This window comes from Microtus ochrogaster, chromosome X (genome assembly GCF_000317375.1).
Source record: "Microtus ochrogaster isolate Prairie Vole_2 chromosome X, MicOch1.0, whole genome shotgun sequence".
NCBI classification, from domain to species: domain Eukaryota; kingdom Metazoa; phylum Chordata; class Mammalia; order Rodentia; family Cricetidae; genus Microtus; species Microtus ochrogaster.
This window is the reverse complement of record NC_022026.1, coordinates 22,864,216-22,890,040: the sequence shown is the minus strand read 5'-3', so window position 1 is coordinate 22,890,040 and position 25,825 is coordinate 22,864,216. Positions and strand designations below refer to the sequence as shown.

General features: G+C 38.0%; 1 protein-coding gene across 1 annotated transcript in view; it reads right to left on the bottom strand.

Annotated features, from left to right (window-relative positions):
* The window catches only part of Tex11 (testis expressed 11), a 278,018-nt gene that overhangs the window by 246,032 nt on the left and 6,161 nt on the right, over window positions 1-25,825 (bottom strand). Inside the window, exons 2-6 of the mRNA XM_005358598.2 lie at window positions 23,887-24,008; window positions 20,349-20,433; window positions 17,008-17,087; window positions 8,148-8,228; window positions 7,945-8,064 (exon numbers count right to left, since the gene is read on the bottom strand). Of these exons, the coding sequence (XP_005358655.1) occupies window positions 7,945-8,064; window positions 8,148-8,228; window positions 17,008-17,087; window positions 20,349-20,433; window positions 23,887-24,008 (488 nt within the window). The remainder of the gene's footprint in view (window positions 1-7,944; window positions 8,065-8,147; window positions 8,229-17,007; window positions 17,088-20,348; window positions 20,434-23,886; window positions 24,009-25,825) is intronic.

Below are 25,825 nucleotides of genomic sequence, written 5' to 3'. Positions count from 1 at the left end.
ATTTAACTAGTGAAAAGTCCAGGTGGTGGTGGCACACAACTTTAACCCCAGCACTCAGGGACAGAGGCAAGCTAATCTTTGCAAATTCAAGGCCAGCCCAGTTAAAAAAGAAGTCTGAATAGAACAAAACAAAATTGAAATTCAGAGCAAACACCAAATTTCTCAGTTTCTTGTTAAGTATCTAGAGCTCTTGGGAGCAAACTTTTATTTTTGCCAATTTTTTCACAACCACACACTCAACTGCGTGACCATATTTACAGTCACTACTCACAGATTTAGAAGCTGGGCTCTAAAAGAACAAGACCAACACAATGTATACACGTTTTAAAGGGGTTATTATATTGGTCTACATGCCAGAGGTGGCTTGTTCAATGCTGTCTGTAAGAAGAAGAGGCAAAGAAGCCAGTAGCTGCTTGGTTCAAGAAGTTGGATACCTCAGCAGTATCAATTTGACGCTGAAGTCTGGGCATTTCCTGCAGAGTCACTGATACTGATCTCATGTTGGAAGGCAGTGGACGATCTTGGTAGCAGTGATCTACAAACTTGCTCAGGAACATGACAAGAAAGCAGGTGCATGCGCACTGCATTTCCTCAGACTTCTTCATATCTGGTCTGTAGACTGCGCTATCCGAGTTAAAAGCCAGTCTTCCCTCTTGGTTATCCTCTCTGGAAAAACCCTTAGACAGTCCTAGGAGAGCTGTCTCTGAGGTGAGTGAATTAGTTTGCTTTCTGTTGCTGTGATAAAGGACGTGACCTTTACATTTAATTTGGAGAGAAAGGAGTTTCTCTTACCTTACATACTTACAAGCCCTTCATGAAGGGAATTAGGGAAAGAACCTAGGGCAAGAAGTTGAAGCCAAGAACTAAAGCAGAGTCAGTGGAGAAATGTTGTCTAATGGCTTGTTTTCCACAACTTCCTAGGCCTGTTTTCTTATACCACTCAGGACCAGCAGCTCAGGAGTAGCACTGCCCACAGTAAGCTGGATGGTCCCATATCCATCATTAATCAAGAAAATGCCCACCCAGACTTGCCTACAGGGCAAGAGAAACCCTATTAACATAATATATACATATACATATTAACATAATATGTACTACACAATATAGAGTATTATATATTACCGTATAACAATAATACTAGTAATTTTAATAATGACCTTTAAAGATATCTTCTGCCAAGACATTATCAACAAAACTCTTAGGTCCTAATGATGAGGATGTCTTAGAGTTAGAAGAACAAACAGAATTACCCTTAACTGAATTTGGTGGCATGAGCCTATAATTCTCATTACTAATCACAGCTACTATTAAAAGTTTCAGCTAGCTAAAGATGCCATTTTGAAATCAACATCTAGAACACTGAAGAAATGCTATAAAAACTGAAGGTTTTCTAGAAGCATAGACTTTTAGCACTAAGAAAGCCGTAAGACTCAGAAAATCTAACTTAGTATCTAATGAAGGAATCCTTTCTGTAATCCATAATTGTTAGGATGCTCACACCTTTGTTCACAATCTTCTAGTGACAACAGAAATTAGCTATCTTTCAACAAAGCTGCCAGATTATAGGGTTACTATCTAATAAATGTTACTCTTTACACTGCTCTGAAATTGGTCTTCCTGTAGGTTTTATCTCTGGTCTTCATTCTGTTCTGTGGAGTTTGATTGCTCTTTAATATTTCAGTCCTTAGTTCTTAAAACATTCAAAGAAAGGCTGTCATTCCTACTGTCTCGGTTTTTTTCAGCAAAGACATCATTATATTCTCCAGATATTTTCACATAGTATATTCACTATATTAACCCAATTAAAGTGTAATGCCTGGAAATGATAACAATACTTGAAATTTAGTTAAATAATGTAAAATGCCTTCCTAGAGATTATTAAAATAGGCTATGATACAGGCTTTCACTATGTAGGTCAGGCTAGTCTCAAACTCCTGGTCTCAAGTGATCTTTTTTAATTAATTAATTTATTTCTTTTACCTATCTGCGACAGTTTCCCTCCCTCCTCTCCTCCCAGTCCCTCCCCCAGCCCCTTCTGCTCCCACCCCTAATTCACTCCTCCTCTGTTTCTGTTCAGGGAGGGGCAGGTCTCCTGTGAGTTATCAACAAAACATGGTATATCAAGTTGCAATGAGACAAAGCACCTCCCCTTGTATTAAGGCTGGGCAAGGTGACCTAGTATGAGAAGCAGGGTCCCAAAAGCCAGCAAAAGAATCTGAGACTGTCCCTGTTCCCACTGTTAGGCATCCCACAAGAGGACCAAGCTACACAAGTGATGTTAGAGCCTCAGCTCAGAATAACCGTAACTGTGGGAAGGAATCAGTACTCTGGCAGTATTAGTTACTTTCCTCATGGCTGTGATCTAATACTGACAAAAGTAACTTAAGAAAGGAAGGAAGGGTTATTTTGGATTACAGTTCAAGGGGAAGTCCACCATAGCAGGAAAAGGCATGGTGTCGGGAATGTGAGGTCACAGTGCATCCACGACCAGAAAGAATGGAGCAATAAATGCTAGTGCTCAACCAACTTTCTGTTTTCTATTCAGAACCAGATCTGAGCTCATGAACTGGGGCTGTCCATATTCATAATGAGTCTTCTTACCACAGTTAACCTCACAATCCCTCACAGACATACATAGATCTCTAACCAAATCTAGATTAATCTTTCCCAGACATGCGCAGAGGTTTGTCTCCTAGGTGATTTTAGACACTGTCTAATTGATAATCGATATAAACTGTTACATTGGATACAGATCTTTTTCACATGAACTACAATCAAGCCATATGTACCCCTGTCTCAGTCTAGTATATAGGCAACTGGCAGTCTTGTACATACATAGTTACTTGCTTAACTGAAATATTGGCTAAGAAATGTCAAGTGACAGTTCAAAGGCATAGAACAAATTGATAAAAGTTAAGGTATAGAACTGAGCATGGTGGTATACACACAACTCTCATCCAGGAGACTGAGGCAGGAGGATTAAGAGCTCAAGGCTAGTCTTGCCTACATATCCTATTTCAAAAAACAATAATAATAATAGTAATAATAATAATAATTGTAAGTCCAAGGCTTGCTAGACTTATATCAGTATTTTATTAATTGCCTTAAAGTAGTTCACAAAAGATATTAATAATAAAAGATAATACAAAAATTATGAAGAAGAAATTCATTTATATGATCAATCTCATTTGCAGTGTATAAAGCAAATATAGACAAAAAATCTAGTGGCATTTATATCTTGGGGATAACCAGAAACCATCTAACTGGACTTAAGGCCTCCTCAATAGGAAGGAATTCATACCTGGTACTGTAAAGTTAGCTAAGACTAGTAAAATCATGAACCCTAGAGGAGAACTTACTACTGTCACTTTCCTACCCCAATAGAATTCCTACCAGCATTCAAAATACTGATCCTTGTACCCACAGATAAGTGTAGGTCTCACCCTCATCAAAGAAGCTTCTTTTTTAAGCAGATGGAAATTATTACAGAAATCCATAACTGGTCAAAATGTAGAGAACTGTAGACCATGGAGTGCCCAACCCCAATAAATGCATCTACAACACAAGCCCTAGAGTTTAGGTTAGGGAACAGCTCAAAAGAGGGGGCAGAAAGAGTGTAAGAGCCAGAAGACTAGGATTTCTACTGAAAGGGGGGGGATGAAAAGGAAGCTACACTGATGAAATCTCAACATGGTTGCTTAAATAGGACCTGTACAATGACACCACCAGTTGACATACAAGTGCAGATGCAGATGGGGGAAAGCTCCCAGGTCCTATCCCTAATGAAAAGCTAGAGGTAATTCATGGCTACCAAGAGAGGGAGAATCAGTCTTCTCCAGAGATGAGCTCCCTGACAAGTTATCCAATCCCTAGTAGTCAGCTGTTGCGGGAGATCCTCCCGCTCCTCCAGCCTATAGCCGCTGAGATACCAGCCCATTGGGGTGTGGTCTTTCTCCATTTAAAAAAGCAGCCACTTCCCTCTCCTCTCTCTCTTCACTTCCTGCTCCGCTTCCTTCCTGGTTGCACAGAGGGCTGTTGTGATCTGTAAGTTTTTTCCCCTTTAAATAAATATCACCCTATTAATCATAATTCCAAACTGGTGTGGTATTGTTTGTGACTTACGCCTTCAATTGGCACCCAACATTTGGTTTTAGGACCTCTCCTTCCCCCGCTCGGCTGCTGGCTGCGAGTTCAGCTTGGCGCAAGCCACGGCCTTGTGGCTTGTGGCCTGTGTCTTGTGCATGGAGCCAGCACCTTCTGGTTAAAAAAATAAGAAACTGCTTGGCCAGCCCTCATAGGTTAAAACATAGGTGGGAGGAGTAAACAGAACAGAATGCTGGGAGGAAGAGGAAGTGAGCTCAGGCTCGACAGCTCTGCGCTCTGGAGCAGAGACAACATGCTCCCATCTCCAGGGCCGACGCGTAGCTCTGCTCTCTGAGGCACACGCGATGAAGCTCTGACCCAGGATGGACGTAGGCTAGAATCTCCCTGGTAAGCCACCTCATGGGCTACACTAGAAATGGGCTAGTCCAGGTGCGAGAGTTAGCCGAGAAGAGGCTAGATAGAAATGGGCCAAGCAGTGATTAAAAGAATACAGTGTACATGTAATTATTTCGGGTAAAGCTAGCCGGAGGCAGCCGGGGTGCTGGAGACGCAGCCCCGCCGCTCTTATTACTACAGTCAGCTGTAAGCACACACATATGAACAAGACTAAATGAACTCAGCAAGGTTTGTGTGTGTGTGTGCGTGCGTGCGTGCGTGCGTGTGTGTGTGTATGTGTGTGTGTAATAATTAAAGAAGGAAAGATCAATAGTTTGAGGGGGAGAAACATGGGAAGAACTAGAGGGGAAGAAGAAGGAATAAGGGACAGAAGTGATTTAAATACAGTACTCATGTATGAAATTCTCAAAACAGTTTAAGAAAAAAGAACATTTTGATTCTGGTCTTGGATCTTCAGATAAATAATGCCTCTTCTATGAACTTCAGTTTCATCATTACAAAATAAAACACACCCTGATTTGAATAATGCATAATATATACATATATCAAAACATACATTCCATAAATTTTGTGACAATTTAAATTTTTAATAGACAATATAAGAAATATATATGTGCACACTTTTATTCCCAGCACTCAGGAGGCAGAGGCAGACCTCTGTGGGCTAGACTGGTCTACATATTGAGTTTTAGGCCAAACAGGGCTACATACATAGTGAGACACTGCCTCAAAAGACAAATAAAATACGTATATTTAATATATATAAATGTTTGTATATCAGAACACTTTATATTATGAAGATAGCAATACTCCTCAACATGGTCTATAGATCCAACTCTATCCCTATTGCAATTATAGCTGGCTTCTTTGTACAAAGTGATAATTTAATCCTAAAATTCACATGGAACTATAAGGGACCCAGAATACTCAAAACAATATGGAAAAACTGGGCAACTCATACTTGTTAATTTTAAAACTTACTATATGATTACAATAATCAGGACAGTCTGGTGCTAGTGCAAAGACAGATATATCCAACCAACATAGTAGAATACAGACCAAAAATAAGCCCTCACATTTGTGATCAATTTATTTTTGGCGAAGTTACCAAGATAATTTAACAAGGAAAGCAGTTTTTCAACAAGTGGCATTTGAGATAACAGGATAGCCATGTGTACAAGAAAGAATGGTGTTAGATATCTGTCTCATTTTATACCTAGAAATAAACTAAAATAGATCATAGTCGTAAATATAATTACTTGAAACAATCAAACTTTCAGATATGGGGAAAATGGAGCTTCCATGCACTGCTAGTGGAAATATAAAATGGTACAGTCACTGTGAAAGATAATCTAGCACTTTCTCAAAAGAGTTGCTAAGTCTAAAATAAGTTACACCTACAATGCTATCCAGCAATTTCAATTCTAGGTATATACCCAAGAGTAATGAAAACATGTAGATACAAAACTCTGCACATGAATGTTCATGGTACAATAATGTATAATAACCAAATACTGGGAATGACTCAAATGTCTATCAATGGATGGATGGACAAATAAACAGAGCATAGCTGCAAAGTGAAGCATGGTGTAACATGACTGAACCTTAACAAATTATGCTAAATAAAGAAGTTAATCACATTCTCTGTGGCTTGTGCAATCTGTGGGGCCACTGGAAGTGGGACCAGGATTTATCCCCAGTGCATGAGCTGGTTTTGGAGCCCATTCCCTATAAGAAAGATACCCTGCTCAGCCTTGATACGGGGGGGGGGGGGCTTGATCCTGCCTCAATTTGACATGCCAGGCTTTGTTGGCTTCCCATGGAAAGCCTTACTCTTTCTGAGGAGTGGATGGGGGGTTGAGCTGGGGGAAGGTGGTGGGAACAGGAGGAGAGGAGGGAGGGGGAACTGTGGTTGGTATGCAAAATAAAAAAGAACTTTTAAATAATTTTTTTTTTAGAATATGAGCAAGGAAGTCAGGACCTTGAGGGGTTGGTCCACCCACTGAGACAGTGTGCATGATCTAATGGGAGTTCACCAAAACCAGCTGGACTGGGACTGAATGAGCATGGGGTCAAACTGGACTCTCTGAATGTGGCTGACAATTGGGGCAGACTGAGAAGCCAATGATAATGGCACTGGTATTTGTCTCTACTGCATGTACTGGCTTTTTGGGATCCTATGCACAGCTTCCTAAGCCTGGATGGAGGGGGGAGGACCTTGGACTTCCCACAGGGCAGGGTACCCTGCCCTCTCTTAGGACTGGAGAGGAAAGAAGAGGGGGTGAGTGGGGAGGGAAGTGGGAGGAGAGGAAAAAGTGGAAATTTTGAATGATATTATTTATAAAGTAATAAAAAATAAAATAAAAAAAGAAACGAAAAGAAGTTAATCACAAAGACAACTTACTCTATGTCTCTACTTGCATGAACTGTCCAGAATAGGCAAATTTAGGTTAAAAATGGGTTATAAAAACTGGGATCAGGAGAAATGTGTAGGATGCTCATCATGGAGTAAAATATGTACTAAATTCAGACTGTGATGAGCACTACATGAGTCTATAAATATATAAAAATCACTGACACATTATAAATAGGTAAAGTTTATGGTATAGAAATTATAAGTCAATAAAGATGTTAAAATAATAAGAATATATATAAGGCCTCTTTCATTTCTAGAATTATTGTTGGCAAACATCACAGTTTATATTTGCCAACTAAAAATACACACCTAACTCCATGACAAAACAGGGAAACTAATAAAGCAACAAATGATAAAGCACAATTCTGAAGTGTTAACATTTACATAATACCAGCAGATTTTTTAAGTATCAATGAACGACACAGAACAATTATAAATGAGAAGGCACCTTTGAGGCCAGTTATTTAGAGCTCACTGTGAATGTAAGAAACTCAAGACTGGCTAGATGTCTCAGTTTGTAAAGAGCAACTGCTCTCCAAGCATAAGCTCTGAGTTCAAATCCCCAGGACATACTAGGTCAACCAGCCTAGCCCAAACAGCAAGCTTCCAGCCCAGTAATAGACCCTATTTCAAGGGATTAAGGCAGAGAAGATAAAGAAAGACACTCGATGTCTTGCTCCAGCCTCTCTGCATGTGCACACAAAGGCACAGCCTCCCCACACACTCACATGTATGCATCATACATACCACACACCCACATACATGAAAAAGAATAGTTTAAAACAAGACTCTCAGAGACAGAATTTCAAGTAAAAGTTGTCATAAATAGCAGATGTTAAATGGTTGAAAATTATGCTTACCTATTATCTTTCTTTTCACTCTCACTCACCCTACACAGACTACAGCCCCCACTAATTAACAACTATTATACCATAATATCCTTAGAAAACCAAGGACTCATATTATCACTTTTACATTTACATATACAAAATGTCCTGTTATAAGGCCACAGTGTTCATGATACCTACTGACTCAGCTTGAAAAGAAAGTGTGCAGAAGATACCCTTCTCCACTGTGACCTTATGCATGGTCAAGTTGGCCTCAGTGTAGCAACTCCGCATTAATTTGACATATAATTTCTCCAGATCCTGGAAAATAAAACAACACAAGCATGAGACTTAGCATAGATGTTACTAATAACTGCCACAGCTGAAAATCAATTGTAACTTACAGCCATGGCAGCTTGAAAAAATTCATCAGCAATCGGGGCATTTCCAGTATCCAACCATTCTTTTCCTGTTTTCATATTCATCTAGAAAACAGAAGTTAGGAAATAATTTTAAAACTTCACAGCTCTCCCAAATTGGTTGAAAGATAATAGAGAAAAATTATCTTGTATATTGAGACACAATACATAGGGGTAAAAAAACAGCTATCAGCACTTCTGTGCTCTGAATTTCAACTTAAGAGAAGTGTTTTTGAGAAAAGCAGCAGGAACAAAAGATTAATGTTTGTGCTGGTAAGTTTTAATGTCAACTTGACACAACCTAGAATCACCTGGGAAGAAAGTCTTAATGACAAATTATCAAGATCAGATTGCCCTGGAGATATGTTGTTGGGAGATTCTCTCAACTGTTAACTGATGTAGGAAGACACAGACCATCTTGGGTGCTCTCATCTCTTAGGTAGGGAATCTTCTACTTCATAAAGCAGCAGAATGCTAGATAAGAGCAAGCAAGCAAGGATGTATATATTCTCTTTGATACTGACTATAGATATAATATGACTTCTTGAGTTCTTGCCTTGCCTTTCCTTTAACAATGGACTGTGACCTAAAATTGTAAGTCAAATAAATCCTTTCTCCTCTACATTGCTTTTTGTCTGGGTATTTCATCACAGCAACAGAAATGAAACTAGAACAATGCCTTGAAAACACCTTCTGAGAAAATATTTTTAATATATTGGATGGTGATTATGAAGTTCTCAAATATTCAATTATTTCAATATTTTTAATAGTTATAATTTATATAAAAAGAAAAGTTCTGAGAACTTAATGCTTCACATAATTGAAAAAAGTTATAAGAGGGTTGGAGAGATGACCCAGAGGTTAAGACGTTAAGATTGCTCTTCCAGGGGCTGGAGAGATAGCTCAGAGGTTAAGAGCATTGCTTGTTCTTCCAAAGGTCCTGAGTTCAATTCCCAGCAACCACATGGTGGCTCACAACCATCTGTAATGAGGTCTGGTGCCCTCTTCTGGCCTGCAGACATACACACTGACAGAATATTGTATACATAATAAATAATATTCTTTTTTTAAAAAAAAGATTCCTCTTCCAGAGGTCCTGAGTTCAATTCCCAGCAACCACATGGTGGCTTATAACCATCTTAATGAGATCTGGCGCCCTCTTATGGCATGCAAGCATACATACAGGCAGAACACTATATACATATTAAATAAAATCCTTAAAAACAAAAACAGTAAAAAAAAAGTTATAGGATGAACAATGGACTATGAGGCAGCACACACGAGTTCTAGTTTTTAATCACATCTCTAGTATAGTTTTGAATAACTCAATGATTGAATCATTATTAAAAAAAATCCTTTACCTGTCAGGCACCCTGGGAAATATTCTCAGTACTGTAACTGATTGTAAGTAATAACTGATATGTAATATGTACAAATGCTGTGGGAGCAAATAAGGACTGAGCTGAGATGAAAGAAGGAGCACACGATACAACTATCTCTTCCAGTATAAATCCCCAGAAATGGCAATAAAAGAAAATAAGACATTTTGTGGGGTTGCTGTTTCTTCCCCTCTTCAGAGTATAGTAGTGCATACAATTCTTATGCCGAAAGGAAATAGAGTTTCAGATAGCTGACAATATAGATTAATGTAAAATATCTAGTCTTACTTCATCAACAGTCACTGGCTTCAGGTTTTAGTAAATACTATGACACTGTATTCAAAGAAAACTGCCAAGGAGTCTCAAATCAAATATGGACAAGAGTTATCGAACTAATGAGGAAAAACAATACTATGAAAGGATTTCACACTCAACTATAGTTGGAATTTTCTTTGGGGTAGCAGCCAGCTCCCAAAAAAGACACAAACTTGTTAATTATGAATGTTCTGCCTTAGCTTAGGCTTGTCCCACTAGCTCTTATAATTAAATTTAACCTGTTTCCCATCATCTACATTTTCCCTGGGACTATTTACCTTTCATTCATTCTGTAGCTCTTACTTTCCTGCTTCCTCTGTGTCTGGCTGACCCCTGGCATCTCCTTTACTTTCTCCACTAGCCTAAATTCTTCCTCCTACTTACACTCACTGTCCAGAAGTTCTACCTATACCTCTTCCCTCACTATTGGTCATTCAACTTTTTATTAGACCAATCAGGTGCCTCAGGCAGGCAAGGTGAAATAGCAACACATCTTTACATCATCAAACAAATGCCACACATCTTTACAAAGTTAAACAAATATTCCACAACATAAATAAATATAACACATATTTACATAGTTAAACAAATGCAGCACATCTTTACATAGCTAAACAAATATTCTGTAACACTCAACAAACAGAATACCTGAGGAAGTAGAATTAAAGAAATTCAATAAAAATGCTGAGCAGTGGTGGCACACATACATCTTTAAATCCCAGCACGTGGAAGGCAGAGGGAGGAGGATCTCTGTGAGTTTGAGGCCAGCTTTGTCTACAGAGAGAGTTCCAGGAGGAACTCCAAAGTTACACAGAGAAACCTTGTCTCGAAAAACCAAAGAGAGGGAGAGGGAGAGAAAGAGAAAACAAAAAGGAAATAAATTATTTATTCATAGATTTAAATAATAACGCCAGTCAACAGCATGCTCCTGTAAGTTTTCATTTTTCTGAGATTATCAAAGCCCAGAGTGAAAATTACAGGTGACAAAAGTTGAAAGGTTGAAGGGGAAGAGATGTGGAATGGCAAAGGTACTAATAAACTATATTACTAATATGCTAATGAAGTGGAAAGTAAAAATCTAATCTTCAAAACCTATGGGGAAAATATTAAACACATTGTTTAATTTTTAAAAAATTTCCAGGATAATCAGGACTATATAGTGAGACCCTCTAGAAATATTTTAAAGATAATCATCAGGTAAGCTTTAAATTGCATACTATAGCAAAAATGGAGAAAAGATCAAGGAAAATAACAGAACCTGAAATAACTCCTCATATCTCATGATCTCAAGTAAATAGATAACATAGAAATGATATATCAAGAAGTAGTTGTTTTTATTGTCAAGTTTTTTGTTGTTTTTGTGTTGCAGTGCTGGGGCTTGAATACAAAGCCTCACATATACTAAGCATCCATTCTACCATTAAGATTAAAAATGAGTTATTAATATAGAAAAAAGTGCTACTTCTCAAAAATTCTATGTTGAAGTCCCCACTTCAAGTACCTCAGAGTATGAATATATTTGAATATAGGGCCTTTAAGAGACGATTGTGTTAAATGAGGCTGTAAAGTCTAATCAAGGGCTGCAAGCTCATTCATTGCCACTCAAGCCTGATGGTCGTGGGTCAATCCTCAGATCTCACATAAAGATGGAAGGGGAGAACTGAATCCACAGCGTTTTTCCTCTGATCTTCACACATGATGTGACATGCACATGCATGCACTCATTCACACGCAAGAATAGTCATCATCATCATCATAACAATATTAAAGAAAATTGGTGGGGAAGAGCCTAATGAAATCTTACTGTATCCTTACAAGAAAGAATTTAGATATACAAAGATGTACAAGAAGAAAGGCCATGCAAGGACAAAAGAAAGAGGAGGAGAACTGAAAATCAAGATAAGGGGACTCAAAAGAAACTAAACATATTGGTCTTGAACTTCTAGCCTCCAGAACTGTGAGAAAATTAATTTCTGTTATTTAAGCCATGCAATTTATAATATTTTGTTATGGAAGCCATAGAAAATCAATACAGTGATAAAAGCATATGATTAAAATATACGGAGATAGATGGGCATGGTGGTGCAGGCCTTTAATCCTAACACTTAAAGAGATTGAGGCAGACGAATCTATGTGAGTTCAAGGCCAGCCTGGTCTACATAGTGAATTTTAGGACAGCCAGAACTACATAGTAAGACTCTGTCTCAAACCCAGCCACCCACCCCCAAAAAGATATATGGAGGTAGCCATGAAAATGGAAACAGAAGTAGTTACAAGTAATGGCCTTAAACTGGCAGTGAGAGATGAGGAAGTAGCTCACTGGAGTGCTTACCTAGCATGTGGCAGGCCCGGAGTTTAACCCCTAGCACTGCAAGAAAAACTAGCAAAGATACACACAGAAAGTAATTCACCATACAACCCAAAGGACCATCAAGGAACCTCCAATTGAATGTAGAAACATATATAAACCAACTGAATAGTACAGAGGTATTTTTATTTATTTCTTTTATGTTATGCATATAGGTGTTTGGCATGGAAGGAGGCCAGAAGGGAGCATCAAGGTACCCTGGAACTGGAGTTATAGCTTGCTGCAAGCTACCATGTGGGTTCTAGGAATCAAACCCCAGTCCTCTGAAAGAGCAGCCAGGGTTGTTAACCACTGAGAAATATCTCCAGCCCCCCAAAACTGGATACTAGTGAGAAATACCTAGTTATACATAGAAATATATATATTGCTATACACAGGTATATGATTAAATAGGTAAAACCTGAGGTAGAGAAAACTATATATGGAATCTAGTCAGGTGTAGGGGTGCACAACAGTAATCCAAGTACACAGGAGGAGTAACAAATTCAAGGCCAGCCTGGGCTACATAATAAGTTTTTGTCTAAAACAAGGGACATATGTGAAATGTTTCCATTTATTTGCTATATTCCTACCCCAATAAAACAATATTTTGGCCAATGGCATATGCTTACACTTCCAGTATTTGGGAGTCAGAGACAGGAGGATCACTGTAAGTTCAAGATCAGAGCCTACATTAGTGATTTCCATCCAGGGCTACACTATATTAAAGACAAGAAAAACAAACAAAACACAAAAACAAACAGTACTGGATATGAAGACACCTTAAGTCCTAGCATTCAAGAGGCCAAGGAAGAATAAAATAAGATAAAATAAAATAAAATACTTAGCAAAGAAATCATCCAGTCAATAAATGGACTGAACAGAAGCGAATTGAACAGAAAATTCTCTTATATTTTGGCTGTGTAATGACTGAGTCATTTCCCCAGTCCAACAGAAAATTCTTAAAAGAAATACTACTCGCCAATGAATATATGAAAGAAAATATTCAGCATCATTATGCATCAGGAAACTAAAAATCAAAATCAGATTGATATTCCATCTCCCCCCCCAGTCAGGCTAGCTACCATCAAAGGAACAAATAACGACAAAATGCTAAAGAGATGCAGAGGGAAGTGTGGGAAGAGCTATTGCACACTGCTAAGGGGAAGGTGTACATTAGTGTAATGAATGGAGTTTTCTAAAACAAAAAAAATCTAAAATTAGAACAACCAATGGATTCAGCTCTACCACTCAAAGGCAAATACCCCTAGGAATCTAAGTCAGCATACCACAGAAATATATGCACATCTATGTTTATTACAGACTATTCACAACCATCAAGATACAGAGCATACAACTTACTAGACCTGGACGGAGGTGGGGGTTCCTTGGACTTCCCACAGGGCAGGGAACCCTGATTGCTCTTCGGGCTGAGGAGGGAGGGGGACTTGATTGGGGGAGGGGGAGGGAAATGGGAGGCGGTGGCGGGGAAGAGACGGAAATCTTTAATAAATAAATAAAAAAAAGATACAGAGCATAGACATTCATCAACAGATGAATATAAACAAAATGTGAAAAATATACAATAATGAAGTTTATTCAACTATAAAGAACAAAATCAGGTAATTTTCAGAAAAATGAATCATCCTGTTAAGGGAAATAAACCACATTCAGAAAAACAAATACCACATAGTTTCTTTCATATATAGAATCAATCTCTCTCTCTCTCTCTCTTCACATGTGTGCATGCGTGCACACACACACATACACACTATGAAAGTAGAAAAGAGATCTTTTTAGAGAGGAAGGGAAATAAAGGGAGGGCAGAAAGAAGTCAAGAGAACATAATAGGGAGGCTAGTATAAGCAAAGCACGAGTATATATGTATATCAAATTGATATGAGACCCTTATTTAGTACATATACTAACTGAAAATTCAATAAGTGTTTTAAAAATTAAAAATAAAAAGAGTGACCATGAACTAATTATTCTATTTAGTGTTAAATAATCAGAGGAATTGGAGTACCATCTTAATTGATTTTTCTGTATGCTTGATCTTTATTGTTTTAGGGCTTAGGTTTCTCTTATATTGCCTTGCATAGCTAAGAAACTGTATTTGAACCCCTACAGGTGGGCACTACTATGCCAAGCTCCTATGCTGTTTTTTATTTTTATTTTATTTTTTTTTATTTTTTTTTCTTTCTTTCTTTTATTAAAGATTTCTGCCTCCTCCCCGCCACCGCCTCCCATTTCCCTCCCCCTCCCCCCGATCAAATCCCCCTCCCTCATCAGCCCAAAGAGCAATCAGGGTTCCCTGCCCTGTGGGAAGTCCAAGGACCACCCACCTCCATCCAGGTCTAGTAAGGTGAGCATCCAAACTGCCTAGGCTCCCCCAAAACCAGTACGTGCAGTAGGATCAAAAACCCAGTGCCATTGTTCTTGAATTAATAAAGGACATTGAGCCTATAATTCGCGATCCTAGAGAAGCTAAATAAGAAGGTGAACCCAAAGAAAAACATATAGGCATCTTCCTGAATATTAACCTTCATCAGGCGATGAAAGGAGACAGAGACAGAGACCCACATTGGAGCACCGGACTGAAATCTCAAGGTCCAAATCAGGAGCAGAAGGAGAGAGAGCACGAGCAAGGAACTCAGGACCGCAAGGGGTGCACCCACACACTGAGACAATGGGGATGTTCTATCGGGAACCCACTAAGGCCAGCTGGACTGGGTCTGAAAAAGCATGGGATAAATCCTATGCTGTTTTTAAATAATAATAATGAAAGAGGACTTTCTGCTCCATCTATAACTGAATATTTTAAACCAGTCTTCCCACGGAACATAGCATTTTATAAAAGCTGCACAAAACACTGGTGACTGCAATCTTTGAAAAAGGAGAAACACAAAAAGTAAACCCCCACATTCAATATAGTTTTATCCCATAACATATAACAGATGTTCATTTATATACTATTAGCATACTTACCTATTTGTAGTTCACAAAGCACCTCTCATAAAACTATAATTTAACCCTATAGCATTGTACACTAAATATTATTAACCTCATTTTACAAATGAGAAAACAAATCTTTCAAAGTAAGATAGAAAGTCACAGGGCGAGAATTCAAATCTAGGTCTTCACACTTCACATGTTATATTCTTGCTGGGTATGTAAGCCGATAGGCCGGCCCAGCTACTCAGGAGACTGCTGCAAGAGGATTGTTTGAGACAAGGAGTTTGAAATTAGCCTGGGCAATAGAGTGAGACTCTGGCCTCAAAAGTAAATGAATAAATAAGTGTCATACCTTTAATGCCAGTACCAGAGAGGTAGAGGTAAAGAGAGGAGTACCTCTCTGAGTTCAAGGCCAGCTTGGTCTAGGTAACAAATTCCAAGACAGTCAGGACTACGTAGTGAGCTCTTGTCTCAAAAAATAAAGTAGGGCCAAAGAGATGGTCTGTGATTAAGAGCACTTGTGGCTCTTCAGAGGACCCAGGTTGAATTCCAAGTACCCATAATGTAATTCATAACAATCTGTAACTCTAGTTCCAGGGGATATGATGCCCTCTTCTGGTTTCCAAGTCACACAAATGGTGCAGGCAAAATACTCAAACATAAATTCTTTAAGTAAATAAGTAATAAATAGGTAAATAAATAAGCAAGCAAGCCAAGGATGGTGGCACACATCTTTAATCTCAGCACCGCGGGAGGCTAAGGCAGAAGGATCATGAGTTCCAAGTCAGCCTGGGGGCTATGGTTTGAATATGAAATGTTCTCCACAGGCCCTTGTCTTGAGACTTAGCTTCCAGTTGGTGGCACTACTGGAAACTTCAGTGAGTCAGACCTGGCTGGAAGAAGTCAGGCACTGAGAATAGGTCCTTAAGGCCACCTTGTCTCTGACTGCTTCCATTTCGAGGGAAAAATATTCAGACATGGTCTTGATACATAGCCCTCCCTAATCAGTCTGGTAGTCACCGTATAGTTTGAAATGGCCTCTAACTTTCATCAATCCTCCTGACTCAGTCCTCAAAATGCTGAGATTGCAGGCATGTACCACTCTGCCTAGCTTTCTTCCTGCCTTTTCTTTGCTTTCTGGCTAGCATGATGTGAAATGCTCTGCTTTCCCATATGCATTCTGCTATAACAGACTGACACCTCTGAAACCATGAGCCAAAAGAGACCCTTCCTCCCCCATGTTGTTTATATCACAGTATTTTTGTCATAGCAATTAGAAAGCCAGCTAAAATACTGGGGTACAAAACCCTGTCTCAAATAATCAAAACAAATCAACCAATCCTGAACTCCTTTCGTTGCTGAACAGTTTAAATTTTTCATGAGAAAAAAGCTTGTGTTTTGCTTTTTGAGACAGGGTCTCATTATATAGCCCAGTCTGATGTAAAACTCTCTAAAGCCCAGGCTGACTTCAAATTTGAGATCCTCTTGCCTTAGCTTCCTAAGTACTGCAATTTCAAGTATGTGCTACCATACCTGGCCTAGAAAAAAATCCTTTAAGATGAAATACCATCATCCTCTTATGTGGAAAACTGTTACTCTATCAAGTTGGAGGTAATAAATGTATAAAAGAATTTATAAATATAGAAGTATACTTTCAATATTCTCTTCATTGAAGCATTCTATTAACTACAGTACTTCTGAGATCTAAAACTGTACTAGATATACTAACAATAAAAGGAACATGGATAACACTAAAGGATTCTTCCAGTTTATAACTTCAATTATTTTCATACAAGTAACCACTATGTCATTTCATTTTACTTCGGATCTTCAATGAATCAGGGCTTACCCATATCTGTCTTTGAAGAGCTTCTTCAGAAGAAATTAAGATTCCATACCTATATACCAGCTTGCAAGCAACATAACATACTGCAAAAGAGTAATTAGATATCCATTAAAAACAAAGCACACAATCTATCTATATATGTGTGTGTATGTGTGTGTAAACACACACATAAATACACACAAAATTAGCAATGATCAAAGTGAAGCCAGTTTTATTATAAAAAAAAAAGAAGTTGGCAGGGAGGTGGTGGCACATACTTTTCATCCCAGCACTTAGGAGACAGAGGCAGGTGGATCTCTGTGAATTTGAGGCCAGCCTGGTCTACAGAGCAAGTTCCCACGGGCTCTAAACCTACACAAAGAAACATTGTCTTGAAAAACAAAACGAAACCAAAAAAAGGAAAGAAAGAAGTTGGGTTTTATTTGGTTTTTTTTTTTGGTTTTTTTTTTTTTGCAGAGTTTTGTTGTAGATTTTGTTTAGTCTGCATTTTTGTTGTTGCTTGAGACAGGGTCTCATATAGCCCAGGCTGGCCTCTAATTCACTATGTAGCTGAGGATAGCTTTGAACTCCAAAACATTCAGCCTTCATCTCATAAAAGATAGAATTACAGACATGGACTACCACATTCAGAATTGTTTTTTCTTTAAAATTTTTTCAAACAATATATTTTGATCATACTTTTCCCTTCCCCCAACTCCTTCCAGATCCTTCCCACCTCCCTACCCACCCAACTTCATGCTCTCTCTCTCTCAAAAATATGAAAATTAAAACAAATAAAAAAACCATTAAGACAAAAATACTAAAACAAAACAAAACACACACAAAACACATGGAGTCTACTTTGTGTTATATCCAGCTTTTTGTTTTATCTTCTGTTTTACTTTTTCCCATGCTGAGGTTCAAACATTCACCTAGTAAGTAGATACGTAGGGGGTTTGTGCATTTTTCTAATGCTAAGGTTTAAAAACTCACACATTAAGTAACTGTTACAGCACAGAGCTACACTCCTGAGCCCAAAATAAGAAATTTTAAAGCCTATTTAAAAATCAGTTTTCAAAAGCAAATGGCCTGAAGCTTATCATATGAATTGCTTGCTTACTAATTCCAGTCACATGTACATACAATTATATATTATAATATTTATCACTCTAACATTTTAATTTCTATAGGAGTTAAATCCTAAATCCTCATTGAGGATACCTGATTCCACATAATGCTCATGAATCATGCTGACAAAATTCTTCTCAGTAGAGCTGCAATCTATAGCTTCATCATCTGACAAGTTTCTGGATTTGAGGGCAGTTTTACATTTTCTTCTAAATCTGAAACTGTCTACATATTTTCTTAGATGAAATAAAAGTTCTTGAAGCATAATTCATAAAATACAGGTGCCCTTATTATATAGTTCACTGTCACTAAAAAATTGAAAGTCTGCATGAATGCAATTTGTTTATATCTGAATTATCATGAAACATAGGCAAGTTTTTAAAAATGAGTTTATATACCACTGAACTAGTTACCTTTTTCTTTTGAGATAGTCTCATGTAGCCCAGGATAGCCTCAAACTTACTATGGACCCAAGAGTGACTTTGACCTTCTGATCCTCTGAGTCCTCAGATGACAGGCATGCACAACTGCCTGGTTTCTGTAGTGCTAGGGACGGAACCCAGGATTCCATACATGCTGGAAGACAAGTACTCTTCCAGCTCAAGTACATACCCAGTCAACTTTATGCCAGATCTCAGTAATCATTCTGTTCTTGCTGGTACCATTTCTAATACAATAAATGTCCCACTGTAAAAAAAATTTAATTTCCCAGCTAAAATTATAGGATTACTGAAGTGGTCATATTTTTTATCAATTATAATGAAATCTCATAAAGTTTCGTCTTCTGACAAATATTTTGGTAAAATATTTCTAATTGGTAAATAATTCTAATTTCCATTTTTGAAATGTTTTGGAAAAGGTTTCCTTTTTGTTAATGTTTATTAAGTCTTTAGTTATTTTCGAGAGCCAATAGTTCAATACTCCTCCTCTTAAAGTTATCTTCAATACCATCTCCAAATTTTTCTTCATTCTACCTTCAAACATACTTCATCCCTACCTCAAAAAATAACTTTATTGTGTTTCAAACCTGTATCCTATTTCTCCTTTTCCTTTCACTGCCAAACTTCCTAAAAAATTTTAAATCTTTATGTGCATAACTATTTGTCTGTGCACCACATGCATGCCTGGTGCTCAAGAAGGCCAGAAGAAGGTGTCAGGTCTCCTGGAACCGGAGTGACAGATGATTGTGAGCCACCATACGGGTGCTGAAAATCAAACCCAGGTTCTCCAGAAGAGCAGCCAGTGCTCTTAACCACTGGGCTATCTCTCCAGCTACCAAACTTCTTAAAATGAATAATCTATCTGCCTTTGTTTCCTTGCCATTACTAAAGAAAAATGTTTCCCAACGTTACAACTTTATACATGAGACCTTCAATTCCAAACATTACACACACACACACATAAAATTTATGAAACCAGCAACTGTCAGCAAAGTTAATCCTTAATTGTTTAGCTAAAGTAACTAAATCTTTACCAAACACTAAAGCATTCAAAAAGATGTTTGACTTGGGTTTTCTGTTTGTTTGTTTGTTTGTTTTGCTATTCTCATTTTTTTGCTCTTACAAATAGAAATTATTTCTACAGTTTTTCTTAGTAGTTCACCACTATGTTTATTGGCTTACATCATGAGGAAATATTTTTTTTAATTTTTTAAAAATCAAGAGGCTAGAGATATGGCTTAGTAGTTAGAAGTTCTAACTACTCTTCCAGAGGACCTGAGTTCAATACCCAACACCCACATGGTGGCTCATAGCCGTCTGTAACTCAGGCATGTAGTATGCAAGTATATATGCAGGCAAAACACCAATACATGTAAGTACATAAAAAATTTAAAATCTAAATCCCTCACATGGCAAGGTCTTTCATTCTAATATTAGCAGAAAGGGGAAACTACTATTTGAAAGTCCTTTAGAATCCGGAAGATTTTGACTGTGTCTTCCCAGTGACCTGTGTTCTTTCATATTCCCTCTAGTTTTTTTCCCACCTTTGTGGTTTATCTCCAGACTATCTTGTAGTGGTACCTTAAAACTTGTATTAACAAAGAGATACCTCTGGAAAATCATAAACAGTGGGAAGCTATTTGCTTGGGAAACAGAAACCAGTGCTTTCAAACAATTTGTCTGTCCCTTAACAAAATAATCCCTATCTGATAACTGGTCAAAACAGTCAAACTTCAGGAATATTACCCAGTATCTAGTAAGACTATTTTCATAATGGGTCACAAAATGTGTACGTACACTTAGCTGTCTGGCTTTCACTCACAGACAATTCTATTCTCCTAGTAACTGTCCAGTTCCACAGGTTCACTGCAGTTTCTTCAATCTAGACAAAGGGAAACATTTCTTTAGCCAGTTAAGATACTTACCACCATCAATAATAGATTCTTTCTTGTATGTTGAATGCCTGTATAGGTATTGTGGGTCATTTCCTGATCCTCCAAATATAATCTCAATCAACTTCACTTCACAAAAAACTTAGCATCTCTTAATAGAAATTATTTTGCCCCCTGAACACACAATTTGTGTTTTCCTATTTATGTGTCTTTGGGGGTAGGTTTCCAGACAGGGTTTCTCTGTGTAGCCCTGACTGTCCTGGAACTCACCATGTAGATCAGGCTGGCCTGCCTCCACCACACCCAGCCTATTTATGTGTCTTTATTCATAATGCTCACTTTAACCTGAATTATACCCCTTCCCTTTGTCCTTATGTAAATAAAACCCATTTGAGTCTTAGAAGCAACATCCACAAAACTTTCAGTAGTCACTACATTTTACTGATATAATGCTTCCCTAGATTTAATCCCCAGTTCTAAAAAGAAAAAAAAAATTGGAGAATAGTTTGGTTTCTGGGAAGCAACCTCAGAGGCAGTAACTGAGCTTGGATGTTACTACTATCTGAGACCAATATAGCATAGCCCTGACTTAAATAGTCCAAGGGATGATGTTGAATAATGATAGAATCTACATACCATTCATTACCTTACGACAAATAGATTGAGAGTAACTGACTAAGGAGAAAAAGGCAAATACACACACACTATAAATAGCAATGGTGGTATAAGTTTTTATTCCTTACTAGGATGGAAGCCAAGAGTATACTGGACAAGATGCTTATTTACCACTGCAGTATAACTTCAGCTCTATATTTTACTGTCTTTTTCCAGAACTACCTTTCTCATCTACACCTCCACCTTATTTTCTGATGAGATTCCATTCAGAAAGCCAGATAATTTAGCACAGGTATCATTTTACTTTATTATTCTGGGGCAAATTCTCAGGGTCACCTTCATTCCTATCACATAGTTTAATCATGCCATCACTGACTGAATGATGACTTTCACATGAAGTATTACTGATTTATGTCACCAACAACATGTGAAGCTAATATTTGACTCTAAATTTTAAGAGAAGGAGTGAACATTGATATTAAAAGATCTTAAGAACTATCTTTTGGCATTTTTGGAAAGCAATTTGACAACATGTAAAGTTGTCATATAATTACTCCTCTAAGACTCTATTCTAAGAAAACAGTACAAGTGGGTAAACAATCTTTGCACTTAATAATGTTCCTTTTATCACTGTGATGGAAGAAATGTGAACCAATGTAAATATTTGATAATAAAGAAATACATAAATGAATTATGACAAATTCCCTTGAAAGGATATGATTCTGCCATTTAAAATAGTAGTCACAGACAGTGAGATGGATCTTGTCACACAAGCTTGACAACCTGAGTTCAATCCCTGGAACACACATTAAAGTGACAGGAAAGAACTGGATCCACATGTGTGCTCCCAACACACACATAGTCACATACACGGAATACAAATTAAAAATAAAATAGTGGCCCCTGAGCATTGTGGTACATGCCTTCAATCCCAGCAGTTGGGAGGTAAAAGCAGGTGGATCTCTGTGAGTTTGGGGCCAGCCTGATCTACAGAGCCAGTTCCAGGACAGTCAAGGATACACAGAAAAACCCTGTCTCAAAAAAAAAATCCAAAATTAAAAAATAAGAATAAAAGAAACAGAGTTAAGAAAACACATGAGGATGGAAAAATACCTAGAACCATTCACTGAAATAAATTCTAAATGAATCAACAATCTTTTTTCATTTTACATACCAATCCCAGTTCCCACTCTCTCCCCTCCTCCCATTCCCTCTACCTAACCGCCCCATCCACTCCTCAGAGAGGGTAAAGCACATGTAATCTTTAAAAAAAAAAAAAAAAGAAAAAGAAAAGATTACTTAGGCTAGGCGGTGGTGGTGCATGCCTTTAATCCCAGCACTCGGAAGGCTGAGGTAAGTGGATCTCTGTGAGTTCGAGGCCAGCCTAGTCTACAAGAGCTAGTTCCAGGACAGGCTCCAAAGTCACAGAGAAACCTTGTCTCGAAAAAAAAAATATTGGGGCTGGAGAGATGGCTCATTGGTTAAGAGCACTGGCTGCTCTTCCAGAGGTCCTGAGTTCAATTCCCAGCAACCACATGGTGACTCACAACCATCTGTAATGAGATCTGGTGCCCTCCTCTGGCATGCAGGCATACATGGAGGCAGAATGTTGTATACATAATAAACAAATAAATAAATAAGTTTCACTGACAGAATCAAGATACATAGGCAAGAATATTCCACGCTAAAAAAAAATTTACTTCTTGTTCTTCCAGAGGACCAAAATTCAGCTTCCAATTGGGCAGACTCACAGTTACCTGTAACTTTAGCTCCTGGAGCATCTAATGCCTCTGCTCTCCATAGGTATCTGCCCTCACAAGCACATACCCACACACACATAATTAAAAATAATAAAAATAAATCTTAAATTTTTATTTATTTTGTATGGTAGGGGACACATATACAGGTTTGGTGTAGGAGTTCCTTCTGTTTGTGTGTTGCTTTCATTGGTTAATTAATAAAGAAACTGCTTGACCTGATAGGACAAAACTTAGGTAGGCTGAGAAGACAGAACTGAATTCTGGGAGGAAGAAAGCAGAGTCAGAGAGCTGCCATGGAGCTGCCAGGTCAGACATGCTGAATTTTTCCCAGTAAGCCATGACCTCATGGTGACATACAGATTATTAGAAATGGGTTAAATCAAGATGTGAGAGTTAGCCAATAAGAGGCTAGAGCTAATGGGCCAGGCTGTGTTTAAATAAATACAGTTTCTGTGTGATTATTTTGGGTGTAAGAAAGCCGGGCAGATGGGAGGACAAGCAGCCCGATCCTCCTATTACACAGGTTCGAGGACAACTTATGGAAATTGATTTTCTCCATCCACCATGTGAACCTTAGGAATCAAACTTAGGTTGTCTGGCTTGGCAAGAGAAACTTTACCCACTAAGCCCTCTGACTGGCCCTAAAACCCTTACAGGAAAATACAGGAATAGGTGCTAGATAGCTGTACAACAATGAGGACCTGAGCTCAGAGCCTCAATCACCCACATAAAATCCAGACATGGTGGTGCACACCTAGGGTGCTAGCACTGGGAAGGCAGAAACAGAAGGCTCACTAGGGCCTGCTGGCCAGCTAGTCTTGGCCAGTCAGTGAACTCCAGGTTCAGTATGAGACCCTGTCTTTAAAAAGGGTGTGTGGTTAAGAGCATATACTACTGTTGCAGAGGACCTGAACATAGCTCCAGGGGATCTGAAGACTCTGGCCTCCACAGGCACTCATGCACATGCACAAACCCACATGCAGACACACAACTGTACATAATTAAAATAAAACTTTAAACAAACTTATCACCAAAAGATTACCATAAACAAAATAATTTTTTACCAACCTGAATACTCTGTATTTCAGCCAGAGACTCACTGTTGACATTTGGTATGTTCACGAAGACTCTGTCAATTATTTCACGCAGTCTCCGTGAATTACCACTTATGATCAGGGTTCTAACAATTTCTGAAATAACAATGAGTAATAAATGTGTTACGAACTTATCACAATTAAAGTTAGCAAAGCATTGTAAAACTAGTTCCTAGACCTTTGGCCAAATAAATACAATGCTAAGGAACTTGAAATTATCATAAAAGTAGAAACTGAAAATAAAATTTCTTTTAGCTAAAGATAGGGTACAGGGGAAAAAAAAGTTGGGTAATCCACATAGACATTTTTGAAAACGGATGTTTTAGAACCCAGGCAAATGTGCTAGAGCCCAGGCAGAAGAACCATTGACTAGAAAAACATCTGGATCCACTGATGGAGGGGGCAGGGATCAACTGTGTCTCCAGAAACTCTCACACCTTGGTAGAGTTTTTAAAACACTTAGGAAAGATTCTTGGGGGGAAGGGAAGATTCCATCCAAGAGTGTTGAGAAACCCCATAATGAACTAGACTCAACAGGAATGAGTTGATATTACATGTACTTTTGGTGTTAGTTCTTACTTAATGATTACAATGAAATTGTTCTCAATTCCTCTCGTTGTCAGGGAAAACTTTGTGAAGGGCATTTTATTTAATCAATTTAAGAGGTTTTTAAAATGAAAAGAAGATAGTCTTCACTGAAATTAACTTGAACTTGGTTATCACTACTCATTCTCAGAAAGTGAAATACATTGACCCCACAAAATGTAATGCTATTATAAAGTTAAAAATACTATAAAATAGACATTAACAATGTCTTGCAACTTTAAAAATGTAGAAATTAAGGAGGGTAGATATATGTTTTGCAAAACTGAAATATTTATTATTACTTGCAAGAATTAGTAAAACATTAATTTATGTTGGCTCTGAAGTATTGGTCTTGCTTTGTAATAAAAGAAATGACATATCCAATTAGAGACAACATTATCCAGTTACTGAATCTGTATAGATGATGTCACTATTTTCTAAACAATCTGAGCACCAGATCCTCCCTATAGCTGAATCTTACTAAGATATGGAATTCATTAAAACAAGAACATGATGTAGAGTCAAAATAGATACCTTTCATATTACCAAAATTGAGGAATTTTTTCCAAACTCATGTAACAAAGTTTTCATATGATACATCTTTTCCTTTAACATTTCTGACCATCATACAAAATGCAAAAAAATGTTATTATTATTTATAAAAATACTATAAAAGTATCTTCGAACAGTGCTAAACAGATGTATATCTGAAGGGGTGTATGTGCATGTTGGGATTCAGGGCCTCATACATGTTAGGCAAGTGCTATAACACTAATCTATACTTCCAAATTCAATGAACAGATCTTTAACCTGCTACAATAAATTATCATTTTCATCTAAATGTTAGAAAGTGGATTTAAATAAAGTGTCAAAGCAAATTATGCTCAAATATTTCTATAGCACATGGAATCTTTAGTATCCATTTGTGTTGGCTAGTTATATGTCAGCTTGACCCACACTAGAGTTATCTGAAAGGAAGGTCCCTCAATTGAGAAAATGCCTCCATAACAGCTGGCTGTACGGCATTTTCTTAATTAATGATTAATGGAGAAGTGTCCAGTCCATTGTGGGTGGTGCCATACTTGGGCTGGTAGTCCTGAGTTCTATAAGAAAGTTGGCTAAGGCCAGGCAGTGGTGATGAATGCCTTTAATCCCAGCACTTGGGAGGCAGAGGCAGGTGGATCTCTGTGAGTTTGAGGTCAGGGAGGCAGAGGCAGATGGATCTCTGTGAGGTCGCAGCCAGCCTCGTATACAGAATGAGTTCCAGAACAGACAGGACTGTTTCACAAAGGAAATCCTGTCTCAAAAAAGAAAGAAAGAAAGAAAGA